Consider the following 13,669-nt stretch of genomic DNA (forward strand, 5'->3'; position numbering starts at 1 on the left):
AATTTTCTTTAGCATTTACCTTTATAGTACTATTAAGTATCTTTATACTACTTTTATAGTACTATATTGTACTTTCATGGTACCAAATGGCTCATTTTTCCGTTTTTACTGTCATTTTCACTTGGGAAAATTGGCTCCAGCTTCCCCACACCAGGATTTTGACGAAATAACACCACTGCTATTCGTGCATCCCCTACTTTTGCTTTGGCCTCAGCTTCATTACCTAAAAGTACAGCCTAACCTACCTAACCTAACCTAAAACTTGGAAAACACTTAGAGTGGAGGGATCGGAATGAAACTTGGTGGGAAAAATAAACACAAGTCCTAGATACATGATTGACATAAACGGAACGGAGCCGCTCTCTTTGGGGTAGTTGGGGGGGGGGGGGTTATTTCTGAAAAAATAGAAAAAATGAGGTATTTTTAACTTACGAACGGGTGATCGGATCTCAATTAAATTTGATATTTAGAAGGATATCGTGTCTCAGAGCTCTTATTTTAAATCCCGACCGGATCTGGTGACATCCTTTATCCGTGATTAAATCCCAACCTATCATCCTTTATCCGTGATATGTGACCAACCATCCAAACCTTTCTTTCATTATTCCCTATATTTTCAAAATAGGTCATCTTAGAGTAAAGGAGGCCCTAGGCAATGAATCATTTTGATCAAAAGCTCCGTCAATCGATTGATTCAAGCATGATTGACTGTCTAGGAGCATGTTTGATGCTTGAGTTAACTGTTGACTGTGATTGATAGTAAGTTTGAATGACTCCATCATTTTGATCAAAAGCAGTGTGTTAGATTAGCTTTGGTCAAGATTTGAGAGTTGATTGAAGGATCGATTGAAGCACACGTCAGTGGATTGATGGAAACTTTAGATCAAACTGATTGACCGTCTAGGGCCTCCTTATGTCTCACACTCTTTGCTTCAAGTCGTCTGCAACTCTGTTAATACCTGAGCGTTTGATAAGTATTTGCGTTTCAGACGTCAATCCCGCAGCCTTCGAAGATGTATATTATAGGAACATCAGATGCAGATTTGTATCATGCCTTTGATCAGTAGCCAATAAGGAGGCACAATATGGACCCGCTAGAACGCTTTTTGCCAAAAGTTAAAGCTATACAGGGCAATTCTTTCGCCAATCAGAGTAAAATATCGGTAGTCTTTCGTCAGGAGATCAACTCAAAAATAAATTCTAACGATTTTCAGCCATTCATTAAATTCTCATATTGATTTCAGTGGAATATTAACTCCTACAAGTACATACGTAGTCGAAGGAAGTTTGAAAGCTACCCCCGCCCATTCAAACAGGAGGACTCGAGATGAGACATGTGTTATCAAAATTCGTACTACAATGGTAGAGAATTGACAGCTGTTGAACCACATAGCCCCCCCCCCACTTAGACGGAAGTAGAAAATAAATCCGTAAAGACGAAATGAATTACATGAAAGAATTACATAACGCTGTCGTTTAATACATAGAGTAGCCTATGGCTAACTTACAAGAGCACGAACTGGCCCTAGTGTCGACAAAACTATCAATACCATCTAGCGTTTGCCGATACTTGACATTTTTTCAAGCTATGTAATCATTCTGTCAGGAACTGAGATCATTCACTTATAGCAACTCTAATTTTACTAATTACAAAAGTTAAATTAGTTATTCTTCTTATTACACAGGAAAAAAAAGTGTCGCCAAACGCCGGATGGCATTTTTTGTTGACACTAGCACCAGTTCCCATTCTACAGATTACCAATACTTTTTGGTTCAATAGAAATCGAAATCGAAGGAGAAACACACAAAATCTATTTTCTGTTTGCAGTATTTCTGAGAATATTTCACAACAACAACAACCATGTTCTTTTATCGATGATGCAAGGTTCTTGGAGAAGAATTTAATCCAGTTTGTTTATCTGAGATAACTTTCTCATAAACGTTGTCGCAAGTTTAAAAATAAAACCTTGCACTGAACTTGCTAAAAACGTAAGTAATCTTTGAGTTTATTGACGCAAGGACTTATGACATGAAAAAGAAATTGGCAAATATTGAATTAAATGACACTAGCTTATTCTGAAATTATACTTGGAGTTAAAATCAAGTAGTTGTAGGCATCAAGCCATGGCTAATTGTAAAAAAGAGCCAGGACAGATACTCCGAGTGAGTGAGAGACATACCTCGCATACAAAAAAGGACATTGAAAAAAAGGGAAAAAAAGTAGAAAGAAACAACATGTCGTAATTACATTCTAAAATACAAACAAAAATGATTCCACATCAAAAAACAACGTTTTTCCATTCATGGCCGGTTTTCTTATTCCACAAGTGTACATTTAGCTCAGCTAACTTAGCACACGGATCAGACAAGCTATATTTTTTCATTAAATAGGAGTTGCGGGTCCACGGAGGAACTCGCAACAGAAACTCACAATAGCAAATTTGAAGAAAACGCGCTTCATCCTAAGATGGTCAGATTCACTAAATATAGGGTAAAACGGTACTAAATACAGAATATGTGGCAGGACGACACGATTGTAAATCCTCGCAGGATGGGCTCTATTCAAATAAAACTGAGAACTAACAATTGTACCATATGCACGACGGATCTTCGTTTCCATACTTTATAGCATGAATAGCCCAGTTTTAGCCCTTATATATAGAGCACGAAGAAAGTTGGCACTGAGCTGGAAGCGTTGCATTATTATAAACCGTGGGAGAAAATATTCTAACCAATTATAAAAATCATAAATGGCTAAGTGAACGAGCGATTCTGGTACCCAAAAATAAAGACGTCCACGAAATCAACAATATTGTTTTGACCAAGATTCGAGACCAGGCAGTCCGATACAAGTCAGTCGACACAGTTCTGGAACCAAATGAGGCGGTTAATTATCCATCTGAATTTTTAAATTCCCTTGATCTCTCAGGGTTTCCACCACACGTGCTACAACTAAAAATAGGCGTACCAATAATATTGTTACGAAGTATCAACCCACCAAAGCTTTGCAATGGCAAGCGACTTGCCGTAAAAAACAATGGAAAAAGTAATAGAGGCAACAATCTTGACAGGGCCTTTTGAGGGTGAGGCTGTTCTTATTCATCGCATTCCCATGACTCCAACGGATCTGCCTTTTCAATTTAAAAGATTGCAATTCCCAATTCGATTAGCATTTGCAATCACCATCAACAAAGCTCAAGGTCAATCATTAGAAAAATATGGTATAGATCTTAATACTGTTGTTTTTCCCATGGACAATTGTACGTTGCATGTTCGAGGGTCGGTAAACCTGACAATCTATTTATATGCAGCGACAATTGGACAGCGAAGAATGTTGTATAGTCGCAAGTTTTACGTAGTTAATTTGTATTGTATATGAATATCTATCTATCTATCTATATAAAAATAAGTTGTATGTATGCATGTTTGTTTGATTGTAAAAAGAGCGTTTGCATATGACGTCATTATAAGTATATAAGGCTTTGTTTATGCACAGACAATGGGACAGCCAAGAATGTTGTATATTCGCAAGTTTTACGTAGTTAAAAACATATATATATATCTATCTATATTCAGAGGTGGGACACAGGGACACAACTACAATGGCGCGTAACGACTTACGCGCGGGGGGGGGGGGGGGCTTGGGGGCACAAAGCGCCCCCACCAACTAGGTGTTGGGGTGGCACTATTTTAGAGGGAAAAGGTGCGTGGGAAGGGGTAGTTTTCCGTCCAATCACATTTCACTTAGATCATGCACTAAAACTTATAATTTTCAATCGAATAAGCCCCTTCCTAATTTGTGCGACAAGTCCTTCTATACGAAGTACCTTCGTGAAAACAAAAAATAATCATAATAATAAGAATTTTACTTTGTACCCACTTCACTCTTTTACTTATGATTCTAATTTCGAGAGTTTTAGAAAAGAGATACTGATGTACTTCGATCTAACTGAACTCAATCTCTGACTTAATCTTTGAGCTGAATCTAGGGACTTTTCTGACACAAGTTGAACAGCTAGGTCTATGCACCGAAATAAAAGCTTGTACTAGACTTGAGCTTTTTTATTCGGCTATGCTTTTGTTTCGCAAAAAAACTTTGATTATAATTTATATTTTAAGGTTAGGATTAACATACATGGCAAACAATCGATTTACAAACCCACGTATTCTGAGGCACCCCTTAAATACTAACTGAGGCATTCTTAGAACATAAGACTTCGAGCAGCATTGAGCTGAATTCTCTCATACAGTCTTTTTTCTCTCATACAGTCTTTTTTCTCTCATACAAGTCGAATAGCTGAGCATTCGAAAGGCCAAGGCAGATCCGAGCTTGTTTTATCGGCGATGCTTTTATTCTGTACAAAACTTCGATCATGATAAAAAAAAATACCTGTTTCACTAATAGGACTATGACTTCTATACGGGTCCAGCTGTTCATAATTTGAGGTATATCGTCCTGGACTCCTGCCATACTCTATATGCTGAGGTTCGTTGCCAACAACATCTCTTAAAACCTGTAATAAAAAACATAAGTAGATGTACAAACAGAGGAAAGATGTCAGACTAAGCTGTAATAGTAACGGATTAATGACAGCAGTGGAATTCACCATAATAAATCGTACTGGTAACTTGGGCTTCTTCCGAGCTCCAGCACGCGGCACGCTTACATATATTTGATTCTCTAATTACGTATTAGCATGTTGTTTCTTGTTCCATGCCTTTTTCTTTAGCTGTTCAGAGTCATTGGTCATCTTGTGTAATTTTGCGTGTCATAACTGTGACGTCATTCAGACGATTCTTTTTTCTTGCATTAATTCAATTGCTCTTTCCTGTATATCCTTCACAACAGACACCAAAATAACCCCATTTCGTTCCAGGGTGGTTAACAAATTCAGACGTGAAACAATTTCTGCTTCCTGTGTAATTTTACAGACGCGAAAATAGCACTTTTTCCTTCTATTGTGAAAAATCAGTAACTTCAGTCGAATTAAGTAATTTTTTTCCTTATTCCTTTTTATCCTTCACGGACTCAAAACCAACACGTTCCTTCATTTTTTTTATTACTTTTTTTTCTAGCAGCGAATTTCGTTGTGCAACGGTTTCCTCTACAATTCGATGTGATTTTCGTGATTTCTTGTTCAATCTATTTTTCTTTGGCTATTCAGATGCATTACTCATTGTATGTAATTTTCCATACGTCATAGATACTAAAACAATACCACCGCTCCTAGTAGGAAATGAAGTAGTATATTCTCTTTAAATGTGTAAAATATGACGTCACTCAAATTAATTTTTTTTCCAAAATTAAGGCTCAAAATGGATTTTCCCAAACTCAATACCTATCTAGATAGGTCAAGTAAATCTCAGGGTGCCAATTTTAGAAAAAGAAAAATATATGGAGCCGTTATCGAGAAAAATTTACAAGTACATACGCAGTTGCTCACTTAAAGAAAGTAGATAATTTTATTAAACGATCATACTAAGACGAAAACTACCATTAACTCAGCCATAACTAAGAAACAAATGAACGAAAACCCAAGCTCAACCATTTCTTCACGTCTACAATGAAATAAAAACTAGCACTCACATGCAGCACTCTGTAGACTTACATACAGACTAAAATATATGTATGAAGACCGTCTACAAGTTTCTAGACTGTAGACTTGCATACTGTAGACAATATATCTATATATATATATATATATATATATATATATATATATATATCTATATATATAAAAATAAGTTGTCTGTCCGTTACGCTAGATTATATCTTCTATATATATAAAAATAAGTTGTCTGTGGATCTGTGGATCTGTGGATCAGGTGACGATCGACAAAAAAGGTAAAAAACTAAAAACTAAAAAAAAAAAACTGAAAAAACTAAAAAAAGGCAAAAACTACAAAAAAAACTAAAAACTAATAAAAACTAATAAAAAAGCTAAAAAACTAAAAAAAAACTAAAAAAACTAAAAAACTAAAAAAACTAAAAACTAAAAAAAAAACTTAAAAAAAGGAAAAAACTGAAAAATAGAAGAGAAAAAGAAAACTAATAAAATTAAGAATAAAATAAAAAAAAATAAAAAAGATAAAAACTAAAAAAAAAAGTAAAAAGAAAAAACGAAAAAAACTAAAAAAGCTAAAAAAAAAGGTAAAAACCAATAAAAAACTAAAAAGAAAAAAAGGAAAAAAAAACTAAAAAAACTAAAAACTAAAAAAAAAACTTAAAAAAAAGGAAAAAACTGAAAAATAGAAGAGAAAAAGAAAACTAATAAAATTAAGAATAAAAATAAAAAAAAATAAAAAAGATAAAAACTAAAAAAAAAAGTAAAAAGAAAAAAAGAAAAAAACTAAAAAAGCTAAAAAAAAAAGGTAAAAACCAATAAAAAACTAAAAAGAAAAAAAGGAAAAAAACTAAAAAAAATTTTCATCTAAAAATCTAAAAAAAACTAAAAAAGGTAAAAACTAAAAGAACTAAAAAAGAAAAAAACTAAAAAAAGGAAAAAAACTGAAAAATAAAGGAGAAACAATCTAAATAAATGACGACACTCAAAGAGAAAGCGACCGGGACAAAAGGAATGTTCGATTAGCAATCACCAAAGCACCGGGACACAGGGAGTATAAATGACGACGACCGGGACACAGGGACATAACTACAAAGGGGACGCCGGGGTGCACAGGGGGATATATAAATGAATAAAATTAAGAATAAAATAAAAAAAAATAAAAAAGATAAAAACTAAAAAAAAAAGTAAAAAGAAAAAACGAAAAAAACTAAAAAAGCTAAAAAAAAAAAGGTAAAAACCAATAAAAAACTAAAAAGAAAAAAAGGAAAAAAAAAACTAAAAAAACTAAAAACTAAAAAAAAAAACTTAAAAAAAAGGAAAAAACTGAAAAATAGAAGAGAAAAAGAAAACTAATAAAATTAAGAATAAAAATAAAAAAAAATAAAAAAGATAAAAACTAAAAAAAAGTAAAAAGAAAAAACGAAAAAAACTAAAAAAGCTAAAAAAAAGGTAAAAACCAATAAAAAACTAAAAAGAAAAAAAGGAAAAAAACTAAAAAAAATTTTCATCTAAAAAACTAAAAAAAACTAAAAAAGGTAAAAACTAAAAGAACTAAAAAAGAAAAAAAAACTAAAAAAAAGGAAAAAAACTGAAAAATAAAGGAGAAACAATCTAAATAAATGACGACACTCAAAGAGAAAGCGACCGGGACAAAAGGAATGTTCGATTAGCAATCAACAAAGCACCGGGACACAGGGAGTATAAATGACGACGACCGGGACACAGGGACATAACTACAAAGGGGACGCCGGGGTGCACAGGGGGATATATAAATGACGATGGCGACTCAGGGAATGGTCGATTCACAGGTGGGACATAGGGACACAACTACAATGGCGCGTAACTATTATGGCGCGTAACGACTTACGCGCGCGGGGGGGCTTGGGGGGGGGGGGCGCGAAGCGCCCCCACCAACTAGGTGTTGGGGTGGCGCGAAGCGCCACCCCAACAGCTAGTATATATATATATAATCTATATCTATATATATAAAAATAAGTTATTTGTGTGTTGTGTGTTGACTGACGTCATGCATGTTTGTCGACTGAGGTCATTATAAGGATTGAGCATTATACCGTCATGAAGTTGTTTGTCGACTCACGTCATGTTTTTAATGACGTCAAAGGCTTTGTATATGACGTCATTATAAGTATATAAGAAGGCCTTTCAAAGAGAATTTTTTAATATGGATTTTAAAATGACAGAAGAACCTACAATGGCAACAGCCGAGGAAGCTACTCAAAGAGTCTCTGCCAATAGGCTTGCGGCTAATAGACAAAGTATGAAAAAAAAAGCGTGCCGAGGAATCACAACAACAGCGTGAAAACAGGCTTGCGTCTCAAAGAGAAATCAACAAAAGAAAGCAAGCCGAGGAATCACAAGAGAAACCTGAAAATTTTCGCCTGGCATTTAGGTACAGCCCAGTCGATGATTATAGCTTAATTGATATGTTTAAATCGGGACTATGTCTAAAATTTGTCCCTATTGCAAGGCCTTGAAATTTAATGGTGAAACAATGGGAATGTGTTGTGCCTCAGGAAAGGTTAAACTTCCTCAACTGGCTGCACCACCAGAGCCGTTGAAGACTTTGCTTACTGGAACTACGCCAGAATCTAAGCGTTTTTTTTTATTAAACATCAGAAAATATAACTCATGTTTCCAAATGACGTCGTTTGGTGCCCAAATCGAAAATCAAGATCAATTTATGCCTACTTTCAAAGTAAAAGGGCAAATTTATCATTGAGCAGGGTCCCTTCTACCATTCTCAGGCGAGAATCATAAATTTTTATAACTGTACTTTATCAGTGATAGAAATTCTGAATTGAATGCACGTTGCGAAATTTCTCCCGACGTTGAAAGGACTATCGTTTCCCAATTGCAATATGTTTTCCACGAAAATAATAATTTAGTGCGTCTGTTCAAAACAGCCATCGATTTGATGCCTACTGATACGCATAAAATTGTTATTTCCGCTGACAAAACGCCTACTGGTCAACATGTGCGTAGATACAATGATCCAACTATCGACGAAGTGGCAATCGTTATGGTCGGTGATCAGTTTTTACCTCGAGATATTATTCTTTCATAAGCAAAACTCTCAGTTGGTAAGAATTTGCTGAAAATCATCGATGCTACGATGCCCTACAATATCCTATCATTTTTTGGGATGGAGCCGACGGCTATCACTTTAACAATAAATTGCAAGATCCATCCACTAACAAACAAACGGATAAGAAATGCAGCGCAATGCATTATTATTCCTATAGACTAATGATTCAGCAGGATGAAGACAATTATATTTTAAAATGCCGTCAATTGTTTCATCAATACATCGCTGATATGTATGCAAAAATTGAATAGAACGTTTGCTATTTATCCGTCTGAATCAGACCATCTCCAATCTGAACAATACTTTCATTTGCGAGATGCAGTTGAAAATGACGGTAATACCACAAACGTTGGAAGATTAACGATTTTACCTCCGTCAGATGCTGGCAGTCCCCGTCATATGCATGAATATGCTCAAGATACTATTGTGTATGATCGTCTCTATGGTCGTCCAGATTTATTTATTACATTTACATGTAATCAATCTTGGGACGAGATACGGCAACTTTTACTTCAAGGACAATCGGTGGTTCATAGACATGACATTACTGCTCGTGTCTTCCAGCAAAAGTTGAAATCACTGATAAACTACATAGTAAAACTTAAAGTGTATGGGTCAGTGCGATGCTGGGTGTACTCAGTGGAATGGTTAAAACGAGGATTGCCACACACATGTATTTTAATCTAGCTACATGATAAAATTACTTCTAATGAAATTGACGATGTGATTTCCGCTGAAATTCCTGATGAAAATGTCGATAAAAGATTATATGATATTGTTGTAAAAAATATTAAAAATATGATACATGGACCTTGCGGAGCACTGAATGAAAAATCACCTTGCATGCCCAAAGGAAGGTGCACAAAGCAATATCCTCGACTTTTAGTACCCAACACAGTTACTGGCAATGATGGTTACCCACAATAAAGAAGAAGATCTACTGAAGATGGCGGTAAAACAGCAATAATAAAGAAGCATGACGGTACCACCATCGAAGTAGATAATCAGTGGGTTGTTCCATATTCACCTTTATTGTCAAAAACATTGAATGCACACATAAACGTTGAATACTGTAACTCCGTAAAGGCAATCAAATACATATGTAAATACGTCACCAAAGGCAGTGACATGGCAGTTTTTGGCTTGCAGTCCGAAATCAGTGATATCGATGAAATCGTACAATATCAGGCTGGAAGATACATTAGCAGTAATGAAGCTGTTTGGCGAATTCTTTCATTTAAGATACATAAACTTAGGCCAGCTGTTGTTCACTTAGCGGTACATTTACAGAATGGAAAACGTGTTTATTTTTCGGAATCCAACGTGCGACAAAGAGCCCTGAATCCACCAGATACAACGTTAACTGCTTTCTTTTCGTTATGTCAAAATGATTCTTTTGCAAAAAAAAACTGCTGTATACTGAAGTGCCTTCGTATTACACGTGGAATGCTAAAAATAACGTATTTGAACGTCAAAAACAGGGTAAGTCAGTCGACGGTCAACCTACATTCTTCAAAGATACCATGATAGGAAGACTCTACACCATTCACCTCAATCAATATGAATGCTTCTTTCTCCGCCTGCTTTTGGTGAATGTACCCGGTCCGACGTCCTTTGAGTATTTGAGAATTGTAAACAGTACTATACATGACACTTACCGTAGTGCATGCCAAGCTCTGAATTTATTGGAGAATGACCAACACTGGGATAACTGCAACAATGACGCGTGCGAAATGTCAACTCCAAGTCAAATTCGTGCATTGTTTGGAATCACACTAACATCTTGCTCTCCTTCAGCTCCTACAGAGTTATGGGAAAAATACTAATCGAAAATGGCCGAGGATATACTCCATCGAAAAACGGCTAGAGACGTCAGATATGACTTTTGATTTTACATCAGAAATTTATAACTACACTTTAGTTATTATTGAAGATTTGTGCGTATGTATGGCAAACAAACCTCTTCAGGATTTGGGAATGCCTTCATCTAATCGTAACGCTGCTGTTTCAACATGTGTAGAATTGGATCGTGAACAAAGTTACAGCACGAGTGATCTAGTGTCGTATGTACAAAATAACATTTCTAAGTTAACGTCTGAGCAAAAGGACATTTATGATAAGATAATGCATTGTGTCGATAATAACGTTGGAGAAATCTTCTTTTTGGATGCGCCAGGAGGTACTGGTAAAACGTTTGTGATAAAATTGATTCTGGCATCAATTCGATCAAAAAATGACATAGCTTTGGCAATTGCGTCGTCCGGAATAGCCGCAACGTTGCTGCATGGTGGAAGAACTGCTCATTCCGCTTTGAAATTGTCTCTGAATTTTCATTCTACAGAAATTCCCCACGTGCAATATTTCCAAATCATCTGGGATGGGTGAAGTATTGCAGCAATGCAAACTTATTATTTGGGACGAGTGCACAATGGCACACAAAAAACCGCTCGAGGCTCTGGATCAATCGTTGAGAGATTTGCGAGGGAATTCGAAACCCTTTGGCAGCACATTAATATTGCTTGCGGGAGATTTCAGGCAAACATTACCTATAATACCTAGATCAACCCCTGCAGACGAAATGAATGCTTGCCTGAAAAATTCTAATTTATGGTCACACGTAAAGACATTAAAATTAACTACAAATATGCGTGTCCGATTGCAAAACGATGACTCTGGTCAAACATTTTCAGATCAATTGCTGGCAATTGGAAACGGAAAGCTCCCAGTAGACTCAATTTCAGGACGTATACAACTGCCTGCTGAATTCTGTAATTTAGTGACGTCCAAAAATGAATTGGTTGAAAAAGTATTTCCGAATATTCTAACCAATTATAAAAATCATAAATGGCTAAAAGAACGAGCGATTCTGGCAGCCAAGAATAAAGACCTCCACGAAATCAACAATATTGTTTTGACCAAGATTCGAGACCAGGCAGCCCTTTACAAGTCAGACGACACAGTTCTGGAACCAAATGATGCGGTTAATTATCCATCTGAATTTTTATATTCCCTGGATCTCCCAGGGTTTCAACCACACGTGCTACAACTAAAAATAGGCGTACCAATAATATTGTTACGAAATATCAACCCACCAAAGCTTTGCAATGGCACGCGACTTGCCGTAAAAAAAAATGGAAAACGTAATAGAGGCAACAATCTTGACAGGGCCTTTTGAGGGTGAGGCTGTTCTTATTCCTCGCATTTCCATGATTCCAACGGATCTGCCTTTTGAATTTAAAAGATTGCAATTCTTAATTCGATTAGCATTTGCAATCACCATCAACAAAGCTCAAGGGCAATCATTAGAAAAATGCGGTATAGATCTTAATACTGATTGTTTTTCCCATGGACAATTGTACGTTGCATGTTCGAGGGTCGGTAAACCTGACAATCTATTTATATGCACTGATAATGAAACAGCGAAGAATGTTGTATATTCGCAAGTTTTACGTAGTTAATTTGTATTGTACATGTATATCTATCTATCTATCATTCTATCTATATAAAAATTGGGGTTGGTGCCCCCCCCCCCCGCACGCGTAAGTCGTTACCCGCCATATTAGTTACGCGCCATTGTAGTTGTGTCCCTGTGTCCCACCTGTGAATAGAGATATATATATATATATATATATATATATATATATATATATATATATATATATATATATATATATATATATATATATATATATATATATATATATATATATATATATGTGTGTTTTTAACTACGTAAAACATGCGAATATACAACATTCTTCGCTGTCCCATTGTCTGTGCATAAAAATTGATTGTCAGGTTTACTGACTCTTGAACATGCAACATATAATTGTCCATGGGAAAAACAATCCGTATTCAGATCTATACCTCTTTTTTCTAATGATGTGTCCCTGTGTCCCGGCCGTCAATTATATTCCCTGTGTCCCGGTCGTCATTTGTGTCCCGGTATCCAAGTTTGTAATTTCTCTTTGAGTGTCCCGGTCGTCATTTATATTCCCTGTGTCCCGGTCGTCATTTGTGTCCCGGTCTGTAATTTCTATTCGAACAATCCCTGTGTCCCGGTCGTCATTTATATATCCCGCCTGTGCCCCCGGCGTCCCCGTTGTAGTTGTGTCACTATGTCCCGGTCGTCATCTATATTCCCCGTGTCCCGGTATGTATTTTCATCAGTTAACAAACATGACGTCAGTCGACAAACAACTTCATGACGCATACAGCTCAATCCTTATAATGACGTCAGTCGGCAAACATGACGCCAGTCGACACAAAAACATGACGTCACTCGACACACACACACACACACACAGACAACTTATTTATATATATAGATATATATATATATATATATATATATATATATATATATATCTATATATATATATATATATATATATACTATATATATACTAGGTGTTGGGGTGGCGCTTCGCGCCACCCCAACACCTAGTTGGTGGGGGCGCTTCGCGCAACCCCCAAGCCCCCCCGCGCGTGTAAGTCGTTACGCGCCATTGTAGTTGTGTCCCTATGTCCCACCTGTGAATATAGATAGATATATATATATATATATATATATATATATATATATATATATATATATATATATATATATATATATATATATATATATATATATATATATATATATAAATATATATATATATATATATATATATATAAAAATAAGTTGTCTGTGTGTGGATCTGTGGATGGATCAGGTGACGTCATGTTTGTTCGCATATGACGTCTGAATTATTTCACACTAATACAAAAGAAGAAAAAAACTAAAAAAGGTAAAAACTACAAAAAAAACTAAAAAGAAAAAAAACTAAAAAAGCTAAAAAACTAAAAAAAAACTAAAAAAGGTAAAAATCTAATAACTAAAAAAAAACTGAAAAAATAAAAAAAAGACAAAAACTACAAAAAAAATAAAAACTAACAAAAAAACTAAAAAAGCTAAAAAACTAAAAAAAACTAAAAAAAGGTGAAAAACTAAAAA

The 13,669-nt window shown here is 35.3% G+C and overlaps 1 protein-coding gene across 1 annotated transcript in view; it reads right to left on the minus strand.

Annotated features, from left to right (window-relative positions):
• The window catches only part of LOC136040711 (catenin delta-2-like), a 154,962-nt gene that overhangs the window by 100,515 nt on the left and 40,778 nt on the right, over nucleotides 1-13,669 (minus strand). Inside the window, 1 exon segment of the mRNA XM_065725014.1 lies at nucleotides 4,391-4,514. Coding sequence (XP_065581086.1) covers nucleotides 4,391-4,514 — 124 coding nt within the window.

Source organism: Artemia franciscana, chromosome 21 (genome assembly GCF_032884065.1).
Source record: "Artemia franciscana chromosome 21, ASM3288406v1, whole genome shotgun sequence".
In the NCBI taxonomy this organism is placed as follows: domain Eukaryota; kingdom Metazoa; phylum Arthropoda; class Branchiopoda; order Anostraca; family Artemiidae; genus Artemia; species Artemia franciscana.